The following is a 25,396-nucleotide window of genomic DNA, read 5'->3' on the forward strand; positions in this document are numbered from 1 at the left end:
TTTATGTCCTTTTAGTTTATTATTTATTCGACAACTTAATTTATGCTTTAAGAAAATTGCCCCATCCTTTTTTTAATTAAATTATATAATTAAGTTTATCTATTTTATTTATTGTAATCTATGTGATTTAATTTATTTCATTTAAATTAGTTTAGAAGTGATAATTTATTAGAGATTTTCATTGTATTATTATTTTATAAGTTACTATTATTAATTTAAATTTTGATTGACTTGGAAGTCTTGGAAGAAAATTGTTTAAGAGGGAATTGTTTAATCGTTAATATTTAGTGGCTTTCTCCATTCTGTTTTTTTTAGTCTAATTCCACTAAACCTATTTTCTCTATTTTGTTACTGACTTGGTCCAATTCCACTACTCAAGTTTGTTCCTATTATTTCTCCATGCATTCTTATTTTTATTTTTATTTCAATTTGGTCATATTCCACGTTTTTAACTTGTTTTCATCTTGCCTCCTAATCCTTCGGTTTAGTGGCTTTGCTTAAGAGACACTTTGTTGTATTGTGGAGCCAATGAAGTAGTTATTTTGTTCCTAAAATCAAACCATGCCTATCTAATATGAAATAAACCATCACATAGGCCAACCACCAAACAAAACACCACGTTACCAGACCAAGGAAATAGAAAAACGCCAAACTTCCCTTTTAGCTATACTCTTTTGATTTCTGCTTCACTGTTACCTCAAGCTACACGGTTACATCAAGAAAATTCTCACGATGATTCATTTGTTCATGGAAAATAAATTCTAGTCTTATTGTCCTTCAAATTCATGTAGAACAAGGTAAGATTTTTCCCATCAATTGTCACTCGTTCCTCTATCTCCACTTCATAAAATTTGTGCAATTCTATAGTGCCCTAATGTCTCGTTCATTTCCTAATTATTTTCATACTCCAATTTCTAAGTCTAGCATTATTTTCTTTGAAGCTTGTGCTCCGTTTCCTTTGTGAGTATCTCGCGGGAGTTCTAAGAAATTCTCCATGATTTCACCGCTTGGTTCTCCTTGATTTCAAAGGTTCAATCTTCAAAATAATGCTCAGAGCGGGAGAAATCATGTCTGTATCGTAGTTTGAGGCTAGAGTTGTGGATTAGGAATGAAAGCACACAAGGTAAGGGCTTTTTCCCCATACGTCCATACTAAGTGCTATGGCTGTGTTATTGAATAGTGGTAGCAATTCTTGTCTTTTAAAAAGAAAAATAATTAAAATGTAATTTACGGTAAAAATTAATCTTTACTAAATGTGATTATTTTTAATTATGAGTGTTTATTCATAATTGTGTTTTATATGAAAGTTGTGTATGATAATGTGGTGTGAATGGATATGTTTAATATTATTATGCTGTATATGTTTTGTGGGGTTGGAAAAGAAGTGATACATTTTTTTTTTTATGAATTAAAGAAGAAAAAGATGAAAATGTGAGTTTGTGAAATGATTGACTTTTGGTTTGTGTACTTGATGATGCACTAATACTTGTAATTGCCTTAGTGGCGGGTTAATATCATATTTCTTAGTGGTGCCTAAGTGGCAGGATTTAGTTTGCATTTCTTAGTGGTGCCTAAGTGGCGGGATTGAGTTTTCATTATCATTATCATGCATGTCATATGCATCTGTGTGGTGCCTGTGTGGCGGGAATTGCAATTATATTCTGTGTGGATGCCTGTGTGGCGGGAATTGCAATTATATTCTGTGTGGATGCCTGTGTGGCGGGAATTGCAATTATATTCTGTGTGGATGCCTTTGTGGCGGGAATTATATCCGGATCATATAGTTATAAGAGCATGCATTTTGCACATCATTGCATTGCATTGGGTCTATTATACATCTGTGTGTTGATAAGTGATTAAACTGTTATATATATAAAAGAAATGTGTATGAACTTTACCTTAAAGACTTAAATGTATTTTCTTAATTCTTTTTGATTGATAAGTTTTGATATTATCTATTTTATGACATTGTTTCTTGTGCTTTGAGTATGAACCAATTTGGATAAGGAAATTGACCCTTACATTAATATAATGTTGTAGGTACCAAAGATGATATATGAAGTTTGATGTGTGATGAAAGCGTACGCGGGGACAAAAATTGGGTTTTTATTGAATTGTAATTTTAGAACTAATTTTGAAGGATATTAGTTTAAGAATTTTAATTAAATTATGTTAAGAATTTTGTATAGGTTTTGCTAGAATATATATATTATTGATGAAATAAAAAAATAGTAGTGTTTTTCGAAAAATGAAAATGAATTAGGCGTAATGTCTTGGATCAAAATCTGGGGCGTTACACTCAGACTCATCATCATTGAATTTAAAGGTTTTCCTTACATAGTGTTTTTAATTCTATGAGTTTTCCTTCTATCTTTTAATTCTCAAAGGGTTTAAGACAAGGTAATCCCTTGTCTCCCCATACATCTTAGAAATTTTTTCTGAGATTTTATCTAAATTTCTTATTAAAGCCCAAGCGGGATATGTTGCTATAGGTACATTTGTTATTAATCCCTTCTCCTCCCCACGGGTAAAATTGTAAAAAATATATTTTACTTCCCTCTTTGATGGGTTAGATCTGTAGCTAAAAAAATTGATATGTGTTTTCATATAATTCGTGGTTATGGGAAGGCGTTATATCATTGGACCAAAAGAGATTCTAGTTGGAATAAAAGACTTCAATGCACATAACTAATAACTTTTTCCCATTCATAAATATCAATGGACATACACATAAAAAATAGAACTTGCAAAGTTTTGGCTATAAACATTTTAAAAATGTTTTGTAAAATTGAGTTAGGGTTAGTTGTATTTGAAGGGGTAGCACTTAGGTGACATAACATTTAGTAACATTGGTGACATTGACCAATCCCAACGTCACAGTTTTTGTAAAAAAAAAAGAGAAAAAAAACCACTTGTGACATTGTGGTTGATCAATATCACCAATTCTATCTCACACAGTTGTTATCTGTATTTGAAGGTACTAGAAATACAAGAAAGAGAGTTTTAATTGTATTGACCGCTTAAAAAAAACAATGTTAAATTAATTGGTAGAGATAATGTTTTAATATAAGAGCATCCACAATGGAGACCCTCACATTTGAGGTCTTAAACAGTTCCCACATGGACACATCACTTTTTTATTATTTTTTAATAATAGTACCTAATAGGTACTCAACCACTCCAATGGAGATCCACTGTCAAAAGGTCTAAATGGGTCCCACCAATAACTATTTACTAATGAAAAACAACAAAAGCAACTCAAATACTCCCTCCGTCCCACAATAGATGACCCATTTGAAAATGTGTAATTTTGACCTAACTTACTTTGACCATATTAAATTTTTAAAATATTATTCAAGATATTTTGTCTCAATGAGTATTTTCAAAATATTAAATTTTTATAATTTTTTCTAATATATTATTCAAGATATTTAAGCTCAAAATTATGCATTGACATGCATAATAAGATCAACTTTGTCAAATATTATGGGACGGAGGGAGTATTAATTATTTTATTGAAACGTGGTGTAGGGTCCACTTAAGATTTGAGGTCTTAAGTAAGACCCTGGGTCTTAAGAGACCCCCAATTTTTTCCCTCACATTGAAGGTACCTATTGGGTACCGGATCTTAAATAGTAAAGACCCTACCCATGTGGATTTTCTAACAAACTTATGGGTTAGGTATGTAGATAAAAGAATTTGATATATTTTTTTTCCCGTATAATTCTTGGTTACATGGGAAGGTGTTATCATTTGACCAAAAGAGAATCTAAGCGGAATCAGTAGACTTCAATACACATAACTAATAAATTTTGCCCTTTCATAAATATCAATGGAAATATTTAAAACAAAAAAAAAACAAGAAGAACATATAAAGTTTTGGCTATAAACATTTTACATACCTTGAAATACAATTAGACCTAACTTATAAAATGTAGATAGCCACAAATTTATAAGTTATATTTGTTTTTATTTAATATTTTCATTGACATTTATTATTTTTTTTGAAGAAATTTTCATTGACATTTATGAAAGGGAGAAACTTATTAGTTATGTATATTGAAGTTTCTTTATTCCACTTAAATTCTCGTTTGGTGCAGTGATACCCATAACAACAACAAAAAAAAAAAATGAAAACAAATATCAAAATTTTGAAGCTACCTATCTAACTTATCCAAGAGGGAGCCAGGGAGGTAAAATTATTTTAAAAAGTGTACGTAACATAAACGTCTCTTTTAGTATGGAAAATATTTCTTGAATACAAGAGTGAGTAATACTAGTAGCTAACACCAGCTAAAATTTGGCCGGGATGCACTTTGATTCAAATATACTTTATTATAGGTTAAGGAGCTGTTTGGGCCCACGGTGGGAGAGAGCAAAACCACGTTTTCCCCAACTCCACAATTCCCAGCTTCAAGAAAGTCACGGCAAATTATGCATTGGGAAGCGAAAAATGTCACTCCACCGCTATTCCAAACAGGTACTAAAACATAAACTCTCAACCGTCTATTTTCCCCCCTCTTGGGAATTAATAAAAAATTCATATAAGATCTTAGAACAAATGGCAAAGATGCATGTATAGGGGAAGCACTTCGCTGCCTTTAAAGCGCCAAAGGCATGTGCCTTTCAACGAATCTAGTCTGTCTGATCCCTTCAGTGTATAGATTATGACACATGTCCAATCCTTTTACAAGAAAAAAATAGAATAAAAACTGAGAAACCATAGGCGCTTCAGCTTCCTTCCACCATCAACTTGTCTTCCGTCGGAGATGAGGAAACTGCAACTCGACATAAACCACCTTCCACCCACCATGAACTTGCCTTCCGTCGGCCGCCGCCAAACCGTCGATTGTCGTTCATACAGGTCCTCATGAATTTCAGCATCAGAAAAGTCATTTTCTTCCTCAAACCCAAAATTCAAACTTTGATTTAAACTCACTTCACTTTTCTCTCTATAAACCCTAATTACTTTATGGGTATCTCAAAATATTATTTAGTTTCAAGAATAAAAAATAACATTTCTTTTTCTCTGTGGATAATTGAAGAGATTTAGCCTCGGAATTGTGACAATAAAAACCATATGCAAAAATTGCTCACTTGAATTCAAAGATTTTTTTCTCTCTTTTGGATTGTGAATTTATATTAGTTTAGTGAGGGAAGAAGAGAGACAAAGAGTGTGTGTTGTGTCTAATCAAGAAAAAACTTAAGACAAAAAAACCAAAGAAATTGGAAAGAAAGAGAGACACAGTACGGCGGCGGGAGGCACGGCACAACGGCGGGAGGCAAGTTGGTGAGGGTGGTGGGTTGATGTCAAGTTGGAAATGGGAGGAAAGGATGGAATGGAACTGACGTGCTCTGTTTTTCTAGATTTCTCACAGGTTTTTTTTTTGTCAATAACGGCACGTAGCACGATCTGGTGCATCCAAGAAATTAGACGGATGTGATTTGTTGAAAGGCACCTGCCTTTGACGCCATAAAGGCACTGAAGTGCCTCCCGATGTATAGGGACAAGGGGTTACCTTGTCTTTACCCCTTTGAAGATTAAAATATGAGAGAGAAACTCATAGAAGTAAAAACACCATATAAGAAAGACCTTCAAATTCTATCATGAGCCATAGACATATCAAGTTTAAGACCTATCATACGTGTTCTATCGCTCATGTGCTTCATAACATGGAAACTTTCAAAAGTAAGGATGGCACTATCAATAATTATATGTCCCCATGTTTTGTATTTTTTTCTTTTATTTTTACTAATAATTTTGAGGAGTTCGCTTGATTAATGTATAACCGAAGTGCTAACATAGTTGGGATGTTAGTAGAACATATCGATGCCTTTACACTAGAATTTTCTGGTAAAAAAATCAATTAATACACCGTACAACATATTTTATAGAAATTAAAATTGATTTTTTTTGTGGTGGTTGGGATTTGAACCCGACCTTACATATATTATGCATTGTCTCTACCAACTGAGCTAAGCTTACAAGAATTTTTACGGTACATTTAATATGTATGGATATATGGTTGCATCAACTGTAAATTATTTCTTTTTGGTCAACTGTAAATTATTTCTAAAACTAGTTTTGAAAGTGTTTAAAATTACTTTTTCTCTTTCGGTATTTTCCACCTCACTTTAGTAACATAAAGGGACAAACACATTTGATAATAATTCTAATTTTATGAACCGTAACAATGATACCTTTTTTTTTTTAATTTAATAAAGCAGAATGTGATGTGATATCCTCGTGAGCTTAGCTTTGGTAGGGGTATTGCATCAATTTCTCCACAATTAAATTGTGTGGGCTCTTTTGGTAAAAAAAAAAAATATTGTGTGAACTATAGCCACTAAGCTATTTGACAAAAAAAACACAATGTGATGTTTTCTACATTATAAATATCTCAATCAAACTTTTTGATTTTATTACATTCAAGGGAGGCAAAATATGGCTAGAATTTTGAAGTATGTTTATACTATCATCCATTTTCTTATCATCACTTTTCTTTTACTATTTCATGTTCTCAACGTCAGACGTCGTAAGTCCCTTATCTCACCATTTCCAAAATTTCTTATTTACCTTAAACATAATAGGGTAAAATATGTTTTTCGTCCTCATAAAATTAGCGAAATTTGGTTTTCGCCCCTATAAAAAAAAATCCACCGTTTTCGTCCCTACTTAATTTTTCAGTTACCGTTTTCGTCCCTCCCGTTAAGTCAACTAACTGTTGACTAACAGAATGCCACCTAAGATTTCTGATTTTTCTACTTTTTTTCGTTTGGAAAAAAAAAACTGATTTTACTACTTTTTTCGTTTCTATTTTTTTCTATGCAATTTTCAATGAATGTTGTTATGTACAACCTGTGCAAAATGATTCAAAAACACACACTGTTATTGTGTCATGACCTTATTGAGCAATTGTATCAGTAAATGAGAAGAAACTACATATATTTGGCTTCTACCATATAAACTTGAAATCAAAAGCTTAATAGCATTAACAGCACAAAAAATATGCTTTTTTGACAGAATTGAAATTGAGTAAGAATGAAAATTAACTTCATTTCATAAGCATAAGATTACCAAATATGCCATAAGTTTTATAGTACAAGATCTGCATATGTTTGCATCAACAGAAGATTTCATCCCAAAAAAAGTACCATCCCAACTAATTCATAACTCCAAATCTTAATTAGTTTCCATCAACATAAGATTACATCCAAAAAAAAACTACCATCACAAATTACATCATAACCAAAAAACCTTCCACACTAAATCCTAAGCATCTCTTTCAAGCTTCACTGTGTCAACCTTCTCTTAATTGATCCCCATCCTACCAGGAACTTTCTTCTTCAAAACATTTCCCTGCAAAACACAGTCAAAACAAACAAAATTAAAACACAGTCACAAATTACAGTTCCGATTTTAATATTGAAGCATTAAAACTGACCTTCAAACAGGACCACTTCTACGATATCCAACCTTCGATCCGACGATACACGTGCAAACAGATGTCTTCAAAAACTTCGATCTAGGGTGGAGAATGGAATATTGGATGATTTTGTTGTTGACTTAGCGTTGTTGCAGATGAGAGTGAACAAGACTGGTTTCTAAATCAGATCTAGGGTTTTCTGCTTTCACCCACAATTTATATCAAACATTTTTTAATCAAAAAACACAATTTTTTTAATAAAAACGAAAATTAAAAAAATAGAAAAATCTGATTTTTTTTATTTTATTTTACTGAATGCTGACGTGGCACAGCCAAGTGGCATTCTGTTAGTCAACAGTTAGTTGACTTAACGGGAGGGACGAAAACGGTAACTGAAAAATTAAGTAGGGACGAAAACGGTGGATTTTTTTTTATAGGGACGAAAACCCAAATTCGTTAATTTTATGAGGATGAAAAACATATTTTACCCAGCATAATATTTCATCATCTTTTAGTAACATTCCATTATAATTGTTTAACATTACAGAGCCGCCTGGGCCTCTTATTCCTTGCGAAATTGACTATGACTGCCCAAGAATTGATTGTATTCGTACTTTCGATTCGAGATGTATTAATGGTCATTGTCATTGTCGCGAGTAGTTAAGCTGAAAATTAGGCAATTGCTTGTATTTGTTCCTTCCGTGGATTTTGGTCTAGTTCCTCAAGATGTTTGTTCTCTATTTCAATTCTTCATGATATTTCACTTGGAGGTGTTTCTTTATGGGGAATGAAGGTTAGGAGTGCCAAACCATATTTTGTATTTTATCTTTCTTATTAGATGTTTTAATGATGACAAATTTACATGAACAAAGATTATATTGATTTTGATATGTTTGGTTTTCTAACAAGTTTATTTGAGTGTTCTTAAGAACATGATATTGCAAATTCACAAATCAAAAATATCCAAAGAAACATGAATTTGAAAATTAGAATGTGTTAAGAAGGGCCTTAGATTGATGAAAAAAGAACTTACACATCATATTAAACACACGATTGACTAAATAAATAAAAGATTAGATGCAATCTCAGTTGGGTAGCGAACTGCAGTTAACTACCATTGGGGTTATTAACATCATTTTGGAGTGCAGAAGAGCAATTCTTGAAGTTTAAAGAGCAATTTCAATAAGATTCAACACAATAAAACAGAAATTATACTCTATACCCTTACATTGATACCTTCACCCTTACAAAACCTAAATAATTCCAATTTTATCCTTTTTACTCCCTCCGTTTTAAAATGAGTGTCACTTTAGCAAAAAAAAATTGTTTCAGAATGAATGTCGCTTTACATTTCCAATATAACTTTAATTTTTTTCTTCCAACTTTACCCTCTCAAACTTTTCTCTCACACAATTTTCAATGCAACTTTAAGTTTGTCTTTTTCTAATAAAGTAAGGACAATTTAGTAAAAGCGTTATATCCAATGATTATTTCATTCCATTTCTTAATCTGTGTGCCAAAGCCTAAAGCGACACTCATTTTAAAACGGAGGGAGTACTATTTAATTTATTACACATTTGTTTTTCACCCTATACTTTCAACATTTTTTAGTTCATGAAGAGTGCACCCCTTCATGTCATTTTAGGTGTATTTTTCAGAAAACAGGCACTAACATTTCCGATTTCAACTCTGTCCGGAACAGTTAAACAATAGTTTCCGGTTTGTTAAAAAATTCCAGAAAAACGTAAATTAAGATTTCCGAAAATTCATATAGGAAATCTTTATCTTTATATATTATATATCAATATCAAAGACAATTTCATCGTGAGGTCTTTCATGTTTGAACCCTTGCTAGCTCATTATCTCATTCCAGAAAAGAGTATTGTTAGTTAAAAGAATATGAGATTAGAGACACATGTTTAAGTTATCTGATATTAATTTTGTTTCCGGAAACATGTGGTTGTGTTTTCCGGACAACATATGTGAAGGAGATCAGTTTGATTCTTTATCCGGAAAACTCATGAGAAGAGTTCATGTCTGTTTTATCTCCTGGAAAACCAAACTTGGTGTTTCCGCTTTGTTAGATCTACCGAAAATCATCAATAAATCAATTTATTCTAATTTCATAATTGGATTAAGAATGAATCAATTTTTTTAAATGGCATAATGAATCAATTTATTATGTTGTGTTTCATCCTAGTTTAACAACATTCTCTCTCTCTCTCTCTCTCTCCCCCCTCGTGTGAATAGGAAATGCATGTGGAAGAAATGCCAAAATATGAGGGTTTTTACTTTATACAAGAGGGTAAAGTGGGTAGTTTAGATAAAATGTTGGGGGTGAGGGTATAAATGTAACGGTGTACGGTAAAATTTCCCAATAAAACACCTGGTTGGGCCTACTGAAAAATCATGATATTTGCACTTTGGGTAAAGCTCATTATACCGATGATTCCTCAATAAACACCTCAAAATTATTCACTTTTTTTTTTGGCGTTTCAAAATTATTCACTTTATTAAAAAAAGATCGAAAGTTGCAATCCATCAAATTTTTACACGCAAAATAGCCAATCAAAAGTTACGATCCAATTGGAGTAAGATGAGGTACTTGACTAGCAATTAACCGATATATCCACCCATTTCTCTGTTCGACTAGTTCGGGTTTACCCTATTGTCCCGTTTTTAGCTCAACATACAAAACAGAAAACATCAACCTTTCACTTTTAGATTCTTTTTTTACTTGTCATCCACACATGAAAAGTGGCATCATTGATTCTTTTTGTTTTTTACTTGTCATCCACACATGAAAAGAGGCACCATTGATACAAAATCAGTTCCCAAACATAACAAACTCTGATGCTGAAAATGCAACTAGGGCTAACTCAATTTTATAAAACACTTGTAAAATGATGATAGCCAAATCTTTACTAATTCTTTTTTTTTCAAATAGTTTAATGACTAAAATCACACGGTATAAGTTTGAAGAAATGGAGAATTTAGAGGTGAAATATCAATTCCTGCATATTAATGCTAATAGAACTTATCAGCCAAGCTGCACTTTTTCTTTTTGAAGGAACTAAATTAACATACCCAAATTGACACCATGAAAAATTGAACCTAAAACCTTGAAAAACACACTCCAAAGTTTCAAGTCAACGTCATCCAACCAACCCAAATGAGTTTCCATTGATATTTATGTGGGCAAAAGTCCAAAATTAACACCATAAAAAATTGAACCTAAAACCTTGAAAAGCACACTCCAACGTTTCAAGTCAACGTCATCGAACCAACCCAAATGGGTTTCCATTGATATTTATGTGGGCAAAAGTTATTACTAGTTACTATTAGATATGTGTATTAAAGTTTGATTCCACTTGGATTCTCTTTTGGTCCAGTGATAACACCTTCCCATAACAAAAAGATATTAAAACAAAATTCACAATTTTGAAGCCACCTACCTAACCCACCCAAGAGGCAGGTAAATTTTTTTTTAAGTTTTAACTAATGTACCTAACGGAAATTGATAGAAACAGTTTTTTTTTTTCAAGTATGGAAATAGATTTCCTGAATACAAGAGTCAGTAATACTAACTATTAACTTACACCAACTTAAATTTGGTAGGGATGCACCTTGATTCGGACCTACTTTATAGGGTAAAAACATCAACTTCTCAAACCTCTAATTTCCCCCCAAATAAAAAAAATCAAAAACATCTCTTTTCTTTAGTCCACTTTGTAAAGCAAAGAGCATGCGTGGAAAAGATAATAGAGAGAAGTTGGCTTATAGTATAAAATAAAAGCTTCAAACTCCCCACATTCAGAATCAAAGAATCCAACCCTTACAAGGATTTCATTGATTCAAGCAACACTTCCATGGTCTGAGGCATCATCATAGTAATAAGGGGATAATTTTCCATCTTTCTTGGCAGGTTTCATTTGGTTCTCTATTCCTACCTCTTGCAACATCTTCACTACTCTTCTCATTGAAGGCCGGTTGATTGGAAGAGGACTAGTACACATGAGACCAATGTTGAAGACCTTGCAAATTTCTTCTTTGAAACATGTATCAAGCCTTGAGTCAAGTACATGGTCTACACCTTTCTGATCCAATGTAGTGCAAACCCATTTAACCAAATCTTTCTCCCCAAACTCAGGATCCACAGGACGTCTTCCAGTAACTAATTCAAGTATAACAACACCAAAACTATAAATGTCGCTCTTCTCGTTCACTTTGAGTGTGTATGCATATTCTGCAGGAGAAATGAGATCATGTAAGTTTGTGTCTAAAGAAACACAGATACTAAACATTAGGAAACTTTTAATAGGAAAAAATGTGTATCATATGAAACTAAGTGGATAATTGTATTGTCAAGTTCAAAAGAAAATTAAAATGTGCTAGACAACAGATACTTAGACACGACACCATGTTATATCCATACTATATAATAATACCAAGCAGCTAGAATACCAACAAAAACAGAACACTTTTCACTAAGCAACAAAGATAATAAAAGCATTGCCCATGCATGAGACTAACATTGTGACTTGTAGTGCCAAATAAGCCATACACTATGAGTCAAGCACAGCAACACAAGTACTACCACTACGTATAACATATGCAGAAAAATGAAATGAAATAAAGAAATTAATGCTAACCTGGTGCGATATAGCCACAAGAACCAGCTATGATGGACATGGATTTAATTCCTTTCGCAGTGGTATCGACTACTTTAGCAAGTCCAAAATCTGCCACCCTTGCACCAAAGTCTCCATCCAGCAAGATATTGTTAGATTTAACATCTCTATGAACAATTGGGGGAACACAGTCATGATGAAGATAAGAGAGTCCATCTGCAGCATCCACAGCTATCTTGTATCTTGTTGGCCAATCCAACAACCCTCCTTTACTGCTATGAAGCAAATCACCAAGACTACCATTTTGCATATACTCATAAACCAAGAGCTGGCAATCCCTTGTGGTACAGCAACACCATAGCTTGACAATGTTCTTGTGTCTAATTTTTCCCAATGTTTCAACCTCTGCATCAAAAGCGTTGTCTTGAACCCTACCTTTCTCAACATCTCCACTCTCTACTTCCTTCCTAGCCCCTCCCCATATCTTCTTCACAGCAACAGCTTCTCCACTGTTAAGTACAACCTTGTAAACCTTACCGGAAGAACCACTTCCAATGACATTATCTTCGTCAAGACAATTCAAAATTTCATCTTCGCCAAAACCCAGTTTATGAAACGACATCAAAGTCCATTTCGATTTATCAATAGCCCTTTTCGAGTCCTTGAAATTTTTGTACCTAAAGTAAAACCAAACAACACCAACTAAGAACACCAAAAGAGCAAGAACAAAAATAGCTCGAAGCAACCAAACATAACCCAAACTCTTCACTTCACTCCTACCATCACACAATCCTTTTAAATCTCCACACAAACCAGGATTCCCAAGGAAACTTAACCTATACATTTCCTTAGCCAATTGAGGGGGTAATTCTCCAGAAAAACGATTATACGACAAATTAAGCTGATTAAGCTTCAGATTTTGCAACCCATGAGGGATTTTCCCAGAAAACTGATTCCTAGAAAGATCAAGAAAATTAAGCACAGACAAACTCCCAATCTCATCAGGAATCTTCCCACCAATCTCATTGTTAGCCAAATTCAAATCATTCAACTTCTTCCAACTATGAATCCCCTTTGGTAGTTCCCCAGAGAGCCTATTGTTGTGAAAATCAAGAATCCCAAGCTGGCCAAGATTCACCAAACTATCAGGAAGTGAACCAGTGAACATATTATCACTAGCAGAAAACTCAACAAGATTTTCCAACCACCCAACCTCATCAGGAACAGTTCCAGATAAATTATTCTTCGACAATATCAACAGCGAAAGGTTCCCAGCTCCTGCAATAGTCTTCGAAATAGAACCGGAAAACGAGTTATGAGCAAGCTCAAGAAGATACACATGAGGAAGACCCCAGATCCCAGCCGGAACCTCACCGGAAAACCGATTATAACCCAATCTCACACGCGTCAAACTCTGACAAGTCCCCAAACTCGCCGGAATCTCACCGGTAAACAAATTATATATCATCAATACCTCCTCCAACTCACCAAAATCACACAAACTCGCCGGAATATTCCCCCAAAACTGATTACTCGAAACATCAAGCCACCTCAACGGCGACCGTTTCCCCAAATTCTCCGGCAACCTTCCAGTTAACCGGTTTCCAAACAACCTCAACTCATACAAATTTGGTGAGTTCGCTATACTCGCCGGTAACTCACCTTCAAAACGATTCTCATAAAGATTCAAACTCTCCAACGGCAATGAACAAAGCTCAGCCGGAATCCTCCCCGTTAAATGATTCATTGACGCATCAAGAAGCCGTAGAGAACTCAAGTTCCCCATTCCCTTCGGTAACTCACCTGATAACGAGTTATTATACAACTCAATCTGCATCAAACTCGTTAACTCAGTGAGCGAACTCGGAATAGAACCATATAAATCATTTAAAGCAAGGTCCAAATCCTTAAGTTTCTTAAGCTTCCCAAGTGTTTCAGGAATAACACCAACAAGGTTGCATTGTGTTAACCAAAGCACTTCAAGGTTTGTTAAATTACCAATCTCCGGTGGAATCCGACCCGGGTAAAACGGGTTGTAAGAGAGGTTAAGCATTTTCAAACTAGTTATATTTCCAAGTGAAGGTGGGATAGTACCTTCTAGAAGATTTGAAACTAATGAAAGTATTTCAAGTGATTTAAATGATCCGAAAGATAAAGGTATAGGACCTGAGAAATTATTACCGGTAAGGTCGAGGTAAATAAGTTTAGGAAGAAGCGGTAAAGTTTCTGGAAGAGAACCGGTTAGAAGATTCTGAGAGAGATCAAGGTGAATGAGATTTTGACAGAGAGAGATTTGAAGAGGGAATGTTTGGTTAATGGAGTTGTTAAAGAGGTTTATGGAGGAGAGATTAGGGAGACGGCAGAGGATTGAAGCTGTGAATGGACCTTGAATGTTGGTGTTGGAGAGATTAAGTTCAGTTACGGTGGTGTTTGTGGAATCACAGCGTACACCGTACCAGTTACAAGGTGTTGTGTCTCGTGGGTTCCATGAAGAGAGTGTTGAGTCTGGATCGTCTAAGGTGAGTTTGAATTGGTAGAGGTATAAACCTTCTTGGTTTAAAGATGTTACGTTTGTTGCAAGGGTTAAGATTGTTAGGATAATGCAGAACAGAGGAAGTTGTTTTTTTTCCATTGTGAAATTTGGGAATGACTCTCTGGAAGTGAAGGTATCAATTTATTTATCTGGAAGAGAGAGAGTATTTGAGTGTAGTGTACCACGCATGGTACTGTGGTACTGATTACTGTGTTTGTTTTTAGGAACAAAATATACAAGTTGTGCTGAGTTGGCACCGGTGGAAACTTGGAATTTCTTTGGGAAAGAAAATTTAAAATTTGATGGTTGACGACGACAATGGTCTTTTTCTTTCTTTCGTTCTTACAAGAAGACAGGGCCATTATCTTCTGGATAATAGTAACTTCTGTATTGATATATGCAATTAAGAAATGACATGTTAATTTTTCTACTCCCTCCGTTCTAAATACAAGCGAAATTGATTTATTCATTTAATGATATGATGTATGTGGTTTATAATATAGACCACATACATCATTAAATGAATGAACTTAAAAAGTCAATTTTGCTTATACTTTTTCCGGTCCTTATTATAAAAAACAATTAATTTTTTTGGTTCATTTTGCAAGTGATGCATCTAGTCTATATTTACAATAAGATACATTAATTATTCTATAAACCTAAAAAGTCAACTTTTTCTTATAATAAGGACGGAGGGAGTATTTAGATACAGAGGGAGTACCTTTTATTTGATTTAAGGGTAGTGTTAACTTGTGCTCTTAGGGCAGTGCTCTTAGGGCACATGTTAAGAAATTCAAAAGAATAAATATTCTATAAAATTTTGTGCATTCAATTCATTAAAAAGTTAAAGATTAAATGTAATATACACATTACAATAAAATTATTTAATTCATTAACTTGTACGCACAAGTTAACATTTCCCCTGATTTAATAAGTTTCCTTTCACTTTTTCCTTTTTATTTATTTTCTGTACTTTTTGTTTCAAAGAATTTATTTTCTATACATACAAACAAACAAAATGTGAGTTAAATTCAAGTAACAAGTAGCAACAACTAACAACCAATGTAAGGTGGTTTGGAACCGGTAAGAAAATGATACATTATTGATTTTTTTTTTGGACAAAATACATTATTGATGTTGGTGTTAGTTATAACATACATAGTATGATGACGAGAACATATAATTTTGAAGTTGTGTTATTTAAACAACTATTTAAATGATATTTTTTTAGAGAATCAAAATTTTATAAAGGGAAAAAAAGGGATTGATAAAAAATCTAAGTAATAGAGATTAAAAGTAAAAAAAGACCATTAATCTATTTTTTTGAGAGAGAAAGTTGTCATACAAGTTGTTAGAGAAGGTTGTTCAAACATCATTTATCTATTTTTTGTGATGATGGAGATGGTTCTTCTCATGTCATATGAAAGGAGTAAATAGTCAAAGACCCCCCCGAAATTGCAAGGTTCATCAAATACCCCCTGTAGTTAACGAAACATCAATTACCCCCCAAAATTGCTTAACAATGATCAATTTCGTCCAGCCGTCCATTTCTGCCATTTGAATGGTGACGTGGCCGTTATAGGGGGTAATTGACTATTTTTGTCATAGGGGGGTAATTGACTATTTTTGTTAAAAAAAAAAAATTTGCTTTCTTCTTCTTCTTCCTTCCACATCTTCATCTTCTTCAACATCATCTTCATCATTATTCATAAAAAAATCCAGATTTTTTTTTTAGAAAACAACAACAAGTAACACCATCACCTAGAAAACAACATTCATATTTCAACTCATAAAAAAAAGCCTTTGTTGTTGTCTTGGCATGCTAAAATTGAAAAGAAACAAACTAAGATGAGACAATCTAAATCATCCAATTTTCCATGTCATAACAAAGTTTTTACCAACAGGAATGCTCAACCCTCTCAAAGTTACCATCACAGTCTTACTTTCACCATTTCCTTCACCTTCCAAATGCACATGTTCAGAAGTAGTAACATTCACACTTGACAAGCCAATTAGTGGTTTTCCATCTAACTCAAGTGAAGCCACTGCTCCAACACTTCCATCTAATCCCAACACAGAAATTGAATCAATAATCAAACCTTTGTCTAAAGCATCCTTAGAGATCAAATCACTGCTCCAACCTTTTTTTTATGAGTTGAAATATGAATGTTGTTTTCTAGGTGATGGTGTTACTTGTTGTTGTTTTCTAAAATAAAATCTGGATTTTTTTATGAATAATGATGAAGGTGATGTTGAAGAAGATGAAGATGTGGAAGGAAGAAGAAGAAGAAAGCAAAATTGTTTTTTTAACAAAAATAGTCAATTATCCCCCTATAACGGCCACGTCACCATTCAAACGGCAGAAATGGACGGCTGGACGAAATTGATCATTGTTAAGCAATTTCGGGGGGGGGGGGGGGGGGGGGTAATTGATGTTTCGTTAATTACAGGGGGTATTTGATGAACCTTGCAATTTCGGGGGGGTCTTTGACTATTTACTCCATATGAAAGTTGCTTGAAATCTTTCTCAAATTCAATTGTCTTTAATTTGGCTAATATTTGTTCGACTATCTAAATATTGACTAACTATTAATTTTGTTGCAGTACTTTTTTTTAACAACATAAATTACTTTTATGCCTAAACACATGAATCATGAATGCATGTGCGCATTTTTTTTTCTTTGCACCATGCTACTACATGTTTACACATTTTTTCTCCTATGCATTTAAAAACAAAGGAACAACTTCAGTTAATGGCTCTCCATTGATTTACACAGATTTGACGCAATTCCAAGCTCCGAGTTAATGACAGGCGTTCAAATTAAGGTCTTGTGTTTCCTTCATTTTGGTCTCGTGTTTTGTTCACCTCTTCCACACAAAAAAGACCACATTGGATATTGAGTTTGATTAAGTAAGATGACACTGTTAATAAAAAAACAAATTCCCACAAGTATTTTTAGAGAATCAAACACAAATTTGGTCTTCAAAATTATAATGTGTACTTTACTAGTACTAATATTTAAGGAAAGAGTTAAGCAAGACATTGTTTAAAATAAGGGAAATGTTAACTTGTGCCCTTGGGGCATAAGTTAAGGAACCAAAAGTAGAAGTATTTTCTTGAAAATTGTGCATTCAATATCTTGAAAATTTCAAAAGTTATCTTTTCAACATATAATTTATTACTTAATTTTATTTTAAGTTTCTTAACTTGTGCCCTAAGGGCACAAGTTAACATGACCCTTAAAATAATAAAATAAGTAAGTTTGCATCGAAAACTGATGTAATTATTGTTGAGAAAAAAATAAAGACTTGTATTTTCAACTTAAAGTTTCTAGTAATAGAATCTTTAACCATTGTCTTTAGGACACCAGTTAGCAAGACTCATTTACGGTACTATTAATATAGTACTCCATCCGTTTCAAAATGAGTGTCGCTTTAGCCAAAAAAAATTGTTTCAAAATGAATGTCACTTTCGGTTTTCAATGCAATAATAACTTTTTCTTTTCAATTGTACCCTTCAATTAATACTATGTTACACTACTTCCAAAGTATTATTTTTTCTTTAATGAAAAACAAACCAATAGTTGATTAGGATAATTTGGTAAAATTGCTATGACATTTGACAACTTTATTTCATTCCTTAATCTGTGTGCAACTGGTTAAAACGACACTCATTTTGAAACGGAGGGAGTACTAGTATCAATTTTGCCTCGGGGGAGTGTCGCTGACTGTGTTGAATGAGTCTCATGCTTGCTACCAACATCTACTCCATATGTCAATTACAAAGTTCTCTGGAATCACTCGGTTGGTGGGTTTTACTCCCTCCGTCCCGGTATATCTGAGTCAGTTTGGTTTTTCACACAGATTAAGAAAAATGTATAAATAAAGAGGAAAGTGGAATATATTGAATTGGGAATGATGAAAGTAGTACTCCCTCCGTCCCAGAATATCTGACCCATTTTCTAAAAAAAAGTGTCCCAAAATAACTGAGTCATTTCAATTTTCAATACAACTTTCATCATTCCCAATACAATATAACTCTAATTAATAGTACTACTTTCATCATTCCCAATACAATATATTCCACTTTCCCCTTTATTTATACATTTTTCTTAATCTGTGTGAAAAATCAAACTGACTCAGATAAAACAGGACGGAGGGAGTATTAATTAGAGTTATATTGTATTGGGAATGATGAAAGTTGTATTGAAAATTGAAATAACTCAGTTATTTTGGGACACTTTTCTTTAGTAAATGGGTCAGATATTCTGGGACGGAGGAAGTATGAATGTATGATGTTTGGTGATGCGCATATTTATCGAAGAAAAGTTCGGTGGTGCATTAATTAACAAAACTAAACCAACAAGGATTTGAAGTGCTTAATTTGATGTTATAGAATCTAGAAATTTGTCATCTCAATGTTTAATTTTTCAATTCCTCTCTTCAGAATTGGACTCACTGACATCCGTGCATGATACATTCATTGAGAGTAGTACTATTACTGGTTTAGAATTTAGAGCCATTTTTAATCATAAGTTTAAGAGAAATTCAAAGTATCATATTCGATTTTGACCGAGCCAATTTGTTTACACTGATTTTGTTGCTTAAAAAAATACTCCCTCCGTTTTAAAATGAGTGTCGTTTTAGGTGTTTACACATATATTAAAAAATGCAATGATTAAAAGAAAGAGAATGATTATTTTACCAAATTATCCTTATTAACTATTGGTTAGTTTTAAAAGTAATACTTTGGAAGTAGTGTGCAGAGTATTAATTGGAGGGTACAATTGAAAAGAAAATGTTATTATTGCATTGGAAACTGAAAGTGACATTCATTTTGAAACAATTTTTTTTGGCTAAAGCGACATTCATTTTGAAACGGAGGGAGTAATATTTATACTCCCTCCTCCGTCCCTACATGTAAACATCCATTTGACTAAAAATTTGTAGTTAAATGTAAACCCTTTTTGAAATTTTTAGATGCATTTATTATTTTTTTTTGTCCTAAACATGCCCCTAATTAATACTACTAACTTATCTTAAAATATAAAAAGTTAAATTTAATACACATAGAAACAAAGGACAATTTGGTAATATTAACACAAAAATTAGACACATTAATTACACTGACAACTTTTCTTAAGAAATGTGAAAATAGCAAAAGGGGTTTACATATAGGACGGAGGGAGTACAATCATTTTGAAACATTTTTGTGTTTTTATTCTCTCTGTTGTTTTTTCCGTAAAAGAAGAGGAAAAAAAATAAGGTTGCTCAAATTGTCATTATTCATAATTTTTTTAATATTTTTTAATTTTTTAGCAATTGAGTTTAATTATAAGCACTATATTCTTACATGAATTATTCCTTAGACTAAGTTGTTGGTCCTGGTTTTAAATGATGAGGCTATGCTTGTGCATGATATTTAGGTCCTCATCCTTCAATGCCCCATAGGACCATTGACGCTCAACAAATTAAATGGAAGTCACGGGAAAATACACTTCTGGGTTACATTTATGTTTGAATCAACTAACTCTGCAGTGTCTCTGCATTTGAATTTTAACCATGGCATACATCTACACAACGATTAAAATTGATTAGAAGACACCTATTCAAAGTAGAAATATTAGGTGGAACCCATATGTAACTCTACCAACTGGATTGATTTACATTCAAAACAGTACATTGAGCTGTTGGTGACCATATGACAGAGGAATTACTACAGACTGCAAATATTATGATATGATATATATTGCTTCCTCAGTGTGGCATTTGGCAAATTCCATAACCTATTTCTTTGAAGAAGGACGTACTAGTATTTAATTTTTTAGATTTATGTAAGACAAGAATAAGTAATAGGGTAGATTCTTAGTTATTAGTATTGGTTTAAAGGGTACTCATAACTCTCAATACTCACTACCAAGTTTTCCAAGCGGGTTGTTGTTACATAACTTTCTTTTTGATAAGGTTGTTGCTACATAACTAAGGTCATATAACGTGCATCCTTTAAGGGCCCCCCCTGTAGTAATATAGTAGAACTACAAAACATTAAACATTAATGATTACATCTTGATATCAAATCACCAACATAAAAACAGATCAGCTAAAAATAAATAAATACTTGTTTTCTTTGTATTGAAAAATCTATGTTTACTTAAGTAGTGTATTAGAGCATCCACAATGGGGGCGTTTTAAACATTTAAAACTTGATATCTATTAGATACTTTATTTGGGGAGAAAAGTTGTTGGGGTCTTACTTAAGACCTCCAATCTTAAGTGAGATCCACGCTTTTTTAATATTAAAAAATTGAAATGTAATGGTATAAAGTTATCGATGGTTGATTAGTGTGTTCCATTTAAGAAATTTGTGTGAGATCTAAGTTGGAGGGATTGAGTACTTATTATGTACTACTATTAAAAATTATAAAAGAATGATGTGTACACTCGAAACCCATTTAAGTACCAAAAAGGAATGTCTCCATTGTGGCTGCTCTTAGATATATTTTTAACATTTCTCTTTAATCCTTAATTGAATTGAATGTATGTGTTATTTAACTAGTGCATGCGACACTTTTAACATTTCTCTTTAATCATTAATTAAATTGAAAGGAGTATTAAGGGTGTGACTGATCTAACACATATTGTGGTTTAAGGCGAATATTAAGACGAGCCTCTAGTATTTAGTAAAAATAGTTTATTTATTTTAATTAAATTTTCATATTGTTTTAATTAAACTCCTGTAACTTTTTTTTGTTGCTAATATGATTCTGATGTAGTCAATTTCATTTGATATTTCATTTTCTATTGGTAATATAGTCAACGGTTTTTTATTTGTATCAAATAGATCAATTTATGTTGGCACATTTTTGCTTACATTTTAAGACGAATGAGTATTTTATAAATTTTAGAAGAATACGAGGCGTTTTTATCAACTAGCTAGTTTTTTTCCATTATTTTGTTTCTTTTTTCTTCTATTTTTTTACTAAAAAACAAAGATTAAAGACTAGCTAGTATCCTTTGTTTTTCCAAAAAGATTTATTTTTAATTTTTTGAGGAATGAATTTAGTGTTAGTTTACTTAATATGTCCATTTTATGTATGAATGTATCTAAAGTACTACTCCCTCCGGTCACTATTATAAGCAAAAATCAACTTTTTAGGTTCATTCATTAAATGATGTATTTGGTCTACATTATTGACCAAATACATCATTTAATGAATGAACCTAGAAAGTTGATTTTTGCTTATAATAGTGACCGGAGGGAGTATTTATATGTGTATGTAGTATATTTTGTCTTTTCATATTGTAACAATATTTGTGGTATTTTTTTTTTTGACCGAAACAAAGTTAACTATCATTAATCATCCAATGTTCAATACAAGAAGGATAAGAATCAAAAATACGGTGACTAGCCCAAGAACAGGCCGCCCTAGCTAAACTATGAGCAACCATGTTCGCTTGTCTCCTAACAAACTTCACCTCGAAGTTGGAATGTAAAGATAACTGATAAATAATACTAGAAACAATAGCATAGAATTCCGAATCACCCTGGCACGGAGACGATAGAGCTTGCACTAGAGTAGATGAGTCGGACTCGAAGACAACCATGTCCCATCTGTTCGCATCAGCAAAGTGAAGAGCCTCGAGTAAGGCAACTGCCTCCCCCTCCAAAACTGTCATATTTGCCCGCTGCCATTTCGTTTGAGCCCGAATAAATAGCCCGCGGGAGTCTCTAACACAACACGCAAAAGATGTAATATGGTTACGGTCATGGAACGCGGCATCCATATTGCACTTCAACCATGTCTCGCGTGGTTTCTCCCAAACTGAGCTGTTACCTTGCACTCTATTCTGCCCGTGTTGCACAACCGGTTGTGGGGGATGTTTATGAACCTCCTGCCATTGCTGCCATGCATCTAGTGCCGTCCTCCCAATGCTTGTTGAAGTATGATGAGCGGCATTCCAAATGACATCATTACGTGCAGCCCAAATTTGCCAAAGAAGTGAAGCCACCTGACCAGCAATGTCTCGGCTTTCGGAACGACATATATCAAAAACTAAATCTGCCAAACTGCTCACAGTTCCAACTCGCGGTTGCAGCACAGTCGAAAGGCCTGCTCAATACCAACTCTCACGCGCCACCATACAACCCACAAAAGCATGCCAATCATCCTCAACATCCATATCACACCAGGGACATATCACCTCACATTGTACATGCCGTGATTGTAGTCGGAGACGCGTCGGAACACACCCTCTGCAAATCCTCCATAACAAATTACGTGCTTTGTGAGGGGAATTCACATTCCAAATTCTATGCCATTCTCCTTCAACATGGAACCGATCAGTATGTAACAACTCCATCATAGCAAGTTTATAACCAGTCTTAACAGTATACCTCCCGTTACGTTCCATCATCCACACTATTTTATCATTATGAACTTCTGCAAAGAGTGGTGTGTCGAGAATAGCTTGCACCATATCATCTGGAAACAGAGATTCAAGCTTATCAATATCCCAAACTTGTTCCTCGCCAACTATCAAATCAGACACACGCAAACTATGCACACCCTGACTTTGTGGGGATTGAATCCAGCTACCATGACCTCCTCGAACCCATGGATCATTCATCACACTGACTTGCTGCCCATTTCCAATTGTCCACCTACATCCATATAAAAGTAACTGACGCGAATTCTAAATACTCCGCCAAGCAAAGCTCGGGTTATGTCCGAGTGTAGCACCCAAAAATGAGGAACGTGGAAAGTACCTCGATTTAAAGACTCTAGCAACCAGCGATTCAGGTTTAGACAGAAAGCTCCATCCTTGCTTAGCTACCATAGCGAGATTAAAAGCTTTGAAATTTCGAAACCCCATTCCACCAAATTCTTTGGGGCATGCCACACGTTCCCATGCCATCCATTTAATCCCTCGGTTGTTACTCCTTCCTCCCCACCAAAACGCATTGATCATCTTTTCAATATCATTTATAATTGAATTCGGCAAAAGATAAATACTCATTATCTAGTAATTTGAAGGGATAAAAACCATAATTTTATCTAGTAATTTGAAAAACAAATTTGTAGTCAAATGAATGCTTATATTTAGGAAAAGTGGGAGTATCTTATAACACCCTAGGTAATAGAAGAACTGTTAGGGGACAATTGGTTTTGAGCCGAAACAAAATTGATTAGAATTTAGACATGTCAAGTCATTGTTGTGTTGTAAATGTATTACTCTAATTATATGCTTTCATGAACATGAATGGTTAGGTGAAAACTGTTTTGACGATCATAGATTCATTCATAGCATGTCACCCGCGGGAAAACAAGGAATGAAATTCAATGATCACATTATCATGAACCTTCATTGATCGTGTTAGCTAGCTGCTGCCGGCGATGATACAATAGGATTGAATATGCTCAAATATTAGACATGTGTATTTGTCACGATATATTGGTTAATTAGATGTATAGTGTGTGCCTAACATGCACAGTGAATATTGTCCTCATATATGGTTGCGTGTTCTACAATTGATGCTACTTATTGTCTCCTTGTTGTTGTAAGGTGTGTGTGAACCTCGAATTCTTTTCTTTATTTGGTTTGGTAGCAAAGAAGCATTGGTTATGATTTTGGATACCGGTATGAAGACTAAATAGTGACTGAAGTAAATTGGTTTTTACACTTTATACAACATGCATGCATTAGGGTAGAAACATAAAAGCGTCTTCTTTGCACTTTGCACCCTTCAACACGGTTGTGGTACAGTCAATTTATCTGAAATTCTGACTTTTTGTTTTGTTTTTCAATTCATCATAATTTTTGGTAATAAACATGAGTTAGAGTCTAGTGGAAGGAATTGATTTTTAACAACGCGGCGAATTAAAGTTTGAATGATGTTGAGAAGAGATGTTCATCTTTTTTTTTTAAAATAAGAATTGTTCATATTTGATATTCCACCGTGTCCTGAATATGATTACTTCCAATAGCGAAAATTAACTTATAAAATAAAAACTAAGAATAATGCTGGGAAAATAAATGATATCCTCTTCGTTCCATTTTTATGTAACTTTAGCATTTAGCGGTCATGCACATAATGAAAAAAAAAAATGTTGTAAATAAATGGAAGAATAAAATAATTTTATCAAATTATTCTTAATAGTTGATATTTTTTTCACTAACTATTGATTATTGAATGATAACCATTATAGAATTATTTTTATTAACTTCTACACAATTTTTAGTCAATTTAAGTTGGTCTGATGATGTTGATTTGTGACATTATAATGTATTTTTGTTTTTAAATTTGATTCTTTTCGGTGTCAATTTCAATGGACTAGTTTAGTTTTTGAATACTCCTACTAAAAAAAATTATGTAAATAATTTTGTCAAAAAAAAATTATGTAAATAATGTTAATAATTTAAACAAAATAATTAAAGTTACCTTTTGGTAAATGTTTATCCTCAGAAAAGAAATGGATTTGTCTACCTTTTGGCAAATGTATACAGCTTCTAAGTATGTTTCTTTTACAAGAAAGAGAAAGTAACAATCTTAGTTGACTCGGTTGTGATTTTTGCATGTGCTCATTGACGCTCAATGTAAAATGGACAGTAGATAGTGGATATGTCCAATTCATACATAAGTCACTTTCACATGCACACATGCGTATAATTCTCAAGAAGATAAAGATAAAATGAAGATAAATAGTTTAGGGAAGTAGAAATAGATGTGCTCATGCTACAAAAAGTTCATAATCCCAATTCTCAAATGAATAAAAAATAATAGAAAAATAAGCAAATAGAAGGTT

At 33.4% G+C, this 25,396-nt stretch overlaps 2 protein-coding genes and 3 long non-coding RNA genes across 5 annotated transcripts; 2 read left to right on the forward strand and 3 right to left on the reverse strand.

Moving 5' to 3' along the window:
- Positions 1 to 288: 288 nt before the first annotated feature.
- On the forward strand, positions 289 to 2,249 carry LOC146932281 (uncharacterized). Its single transcript, XR_015007043.1, has 3 exons — positions 289 to 797; positions 942 to 1,123; positions 2,041 to 2,249. It is a non-coding gene; the product is annotated as an uncharacterized LOC146932281 (long non-coding RNA).
- Positions 2,250 to 4,051: 1,802 nt separating this feature from the next.
- Positions 4,052 to 8,317, forward strand: LOC146932282 (uncharacterized). Its single transcript, XR_015007041.1, has 3 exons — positions 4,052 to 4,480; positions 6,435 to 6,536; positions 7,975 to 8,317. It is a non-coding gene; the product is annotated as an uncharacterized LOC146932282 (long non-coding RNA).
- LOC146932283 (uncharacterized) lies at positions 7,033 to 7,686 on the reverse strand. Its single transcript, XR_015007040.1, has 2 exons — positions 7,446 to 7,686; positions 7,033 to 7,360 (listed from the first exon to the last, which is right to left on the reverse strand). It is a non-coding gene; the product is annotated as an uncharacterized LOC146932283 (long non-coding RNA).
- A 2,627-nt stretch (positions 8,318 to 10,944) lies between the features above and the next one.
- On the reverse strand, positions 10,945 to 14,706 carry LOC146932284 (HAESA-like 1). The gene is made up of 2 exons (XM_085703925.1): positions 12,080 to 14,706; positions 10,945 to 11,673 (listed from the first exon to the last, which is right to left on the reverse strand). The coding sequence occupies exons 1-2, from the start codon at positions 14,688 to 14,690 to the stop codon at positions 11,282 to 11,284; spliced, it is 3,003 nt and encodes a 1,000-aa protein (XP_085560051.1). The 5' UTR covers positions 14,691 to 14,706; the 3' UTR covers positions 10,945 to 11,281.
- Positions 14,707 to 16,454: 1,748 nt separating this feature from the next.
- On the reverse strand, positions 16,455 to 23,507 carry LOC146932285 (uncharacterized). The gene is made up of 4 exons (XM_085707741.1): positions 23,359 to 23,507; positions 22,714 to 23,253; positions 22,106 to 22,620; positions 16,455 to 16,654 (listed from the first exon to the last, which is right to left on the reverse strand). Exons 1-4 carry the CDS (start codon positions 23,505 to 23,507, stop codon positions 16,455 to 16,457), a joined length of 1,404 nt encoding a protein of 467 aa, XP_085563867.1.
- Between the last annotated feature and the right edge of the window lie 1,889 nt (positions 23,508 to 25,396).

Source organism: Medicago sativa, chromosome 4 (assembly GCF_051527215.1).
Source record: "Medicago sativa cultivar Bolivia chromosome 4, Bolivia_mono, whole genome shotgun sequence".
NCBI classification, from domain to species: Eukaryota; Viridiplantae; Streptophyta; class Magnoliopsida; order Fabales; family Fabaceae; genus Medicago; species Medicago sativa.